This window comes from Corvus kubaryi, unplaced genomic scaffold, assembly GCF_017639235.1.
Source record: "Corvus kubaryi isolate FWS band 111438036 unplaced genomic scaffold, C.kubaryi_AGA036_p1.0 76, whole genome shotgun sequence".
In the NCBI taxonomy this organism is placed as follows: Eukaryota; Metazoa; Chordata; class Aves; order Passeriformes; family Corvidae; genus Corvus; species Corvus kubaryi.
The window spans coordinates 6,029,788-6,032,458 of record NW_024582063.1 but is presented as its reverse complement, the minus strand read 5'-3'; the positions used below and the strand labels follow the sequence as shown (position 1 = coordinate 6,032,458).

At 44.5% G+C, this 2,671-nt stretch overlaps 1 protein-coding gene across 7 annotated transcripts in view; it reads right to left on the bottom strand.

Moving 5' to 3' along the window:
* Window positions 1-192: 192 nt before the first annotated feature.
* Window positions 193-2,671, bottom strand: part of RAB3GAP2 (RAB3 GTPase activating non-catalytic protein subunit 2) — a 44,472-nt gene continuing 41,993 nt past the window's right edge. For all 7 annotated transcript variants that reach the window (XM_042051809.1, XM_042051812.1, XM_042051811.1 and 4 more), the window contains 2 exons: window positions 2,389-2,547; window positions 193-2,107 (listed from right to left, as the gene is read on the bottom strand). In XM_042051809.1, coding sequence (XP_041907743.1) covers window positions 1,961-2,107; window positions 2,389-2,547 — 306 coding nt within the window. In that variant the 3' untranslated portion in view covers window positions 193-1,960. The remainder of the gene's footprint in view (window positions 2,108-2,388; window positions 2,548-2,671) is intronic.

Genomic DNA, 2,671 nt, shown 5'->3' with positions numbered 1-2,671 from the left:
CTGACTGATGTACTTGTTCTTAGCAACCTGTGTTCTGGGGGAGTTCACTTCCATTTAAGTGAAAATCCCCAGTGTTTAATTTTTATACTGGCAGCTGGTAGTTCTGCAGAACCCCAGAGAAGCATTCCTCTCTACAATAAACAGAAGAGAAGGTGGTGACCACCATTCCCTAAAAGGCAGGAAAAGACACAATAAAACCTCAAATTTCATTTAATCAATTTACACAAATCCACAGCAAATTAAACACAAATTAGCACTATATACAGAGTATTACTTACAATACATTACAGATTTGATTGGTGTAGTGTGTCAGCTCTGACATGATACTCAGTTTCAGTAAATTCCTTTACACAGCTGTACCAGGATAGAGGAATGTAATGCAGCTAAGAAACACTTGGCTTTCCTCAGGTTCCATGATGACCAAATCTCAAGCTCACTCATTTCTGCAGAAGTGTGAGGTGCTGTCAGGCAAGGTGCTCATGGCACCTGTCCAATATTGCCTCTTCCATTTCTCCTTTACAGCCGTTTTAACCTCGGTTATGGAAGGCAGTAGAGAACTGCAATAGAACATAGACCAGGCTGGCACCTGCTGTTACTGCAGTTCTGACTGTTCTTTGCTCCGCCTGTGGGAAGTCAAACATGCAGTATCAAAGCAAGAAGCCTGCACCAGCTACCTTGGAGTGCAGTGACCAGGAACTGGGGCTGCAGGACAGATGGAGGAGGCTGTGTGGAGCAAGCCAGCTGCATCTTCTTTTTGGGGGGAAGTCAAACCCTTAGATGACAGCAGCACATACTTCAGAAAGATAAGACCCAATTCTAAATTCTGTCTCCAGCAAGGCAGAATATTACAAATGTTTCTTACATATAATGCAGGAGGAGCAGGGTGCAAGATGGAGCTGGTCATTTCAGCTGACAAAGACAAAAAGTTTACACCAATTTCAATTTTCTCTCCTGGCTTCCTTCAGACAAGTATTGAACAGGAGTCACCAATGTGAGATAACCACGTTCAACACCACTCCAGCAGTGAAGATGCCCACTATAGGATTCCCTGTAGGTACTGTAAATAAAGTGGGGGTTTTAAGGCTAAAGTACTCAGTACTATCGATCTTAAGAGAAGTTGGATCAACTTTTTAAGCATTTTTGACTACAAGTTAACATGTGCAGAGATTCATAGCATACTACATCTCCTACAGTGATAAGATGGAGGAACAATCTTACAGTAAGACATTCCTTGACCTACTTAAACTCAGCAGAGCTTAATAATAATGGAGAGGGATGTAAATCCAGTTGTAGCTGAAGCCCAGCACCCCAGAGGCAGCACTGGGAGAGCTGGACTAAAAGATGAGTCCATACTCGTGTCTGGAGAGCCAGGTTCTCCTTCCCAGGCTGTTCTCCCTTTGCATAAGGCCCCAGCACGTTTCATCCTGCCCCGAGTGTAGCTGTCATTGTCACATAATGCAGTTACAAGGCGTGAGCCCAACACCAGCTCGAGCTTCAGAAAAAGCAGTATTGGCTTTACATGGTAACTTCAGAGACTGAAGTTCTTGGGTCTAATTCTAGAGCTGCTTTTTGAAAACAAATCATACATGGAACATTGAAACTGCAGCAGTTACTGCCAGCATGAAATACAGAATTTCACAGGATGTGATTTTGTTAAGAGACTAAAACTGCTGTCAAATATACCCAATTTAAACAACTGCATAAAGCACTCAAGTCAGAAATAAGTAACAAAGCAGTTCAGATACTGACAAGTATACTGGAAACTAAACATACTTGTACTAGTGCAGAATTTAAAATATACTCCAATTTAAAATTACCTTCTGAAATTCTGGGATGGGGAGCACTGTTCTTTTTGTTGCTTAACCAGAACCCCATGGGATTTTCTTCCCATGAAGTTCCTGCTCTGTGTAAGACCCTGCCCTGCAGCCCTGTAGAGCAGAAGTGCTCAGCAAGTGCTGGCTCAGTCCGGGATGGCCTCGACGGCCTCGATGAGGTTGAGGGCCAGGCTGTACTGCCCGTGGTTCTCGGGCAGGTGCTCGATCACTTTGCTCACCAGCTTGGCGGTCGTTGCAATTGGCACTTCCACGTTCTGAACTTCCTGGGGGTCCTGTGCGAAACAATAAACTCAGCACCTCAGTCATTTCACAAGTAAGGCCTCCAGAACTTTTATAAGACAGACTGCTAATATTTATAAACACAATCAAGCTGATGCTTTGACCCATGAAACTGCTTTACCCTCCATGAAACAGAACTACCATGAGGAAAAACTGGGGGGGGGAAAAAAAAATCTTACTTCCAGGAGTAAGAAAGGGCCATTCAGATGTAATCTCTGTCTTGGTGAACAGGAGCCTCAGAAAGTCAACCTGTTTTCCAAACAGTTTAACTTACCATAGCTTTGAGCCAAGTGCACAGTGTTGGAGGAAGCCTGGTGAGGAGCTCCATGCCCTCCTTGATCTGTCCATGGAGCAGGGCGAAGGCCAGCCTCTGCCCAGCCAGGATGAGCAGCTGGGATGCCAGCACTTCTTTGTCAGCCACCTGCAGGAAGGCCTGAAAGCAGAGAAATGTAAGGGACTGAAAACCATTTCAGTGTGACACAGCTCACTAAGCTGGAGGCCTGAACAGCTGTAACAAAAGTCGGTTCTTGATACTAAAAGGACAAATAGTTTTTGAG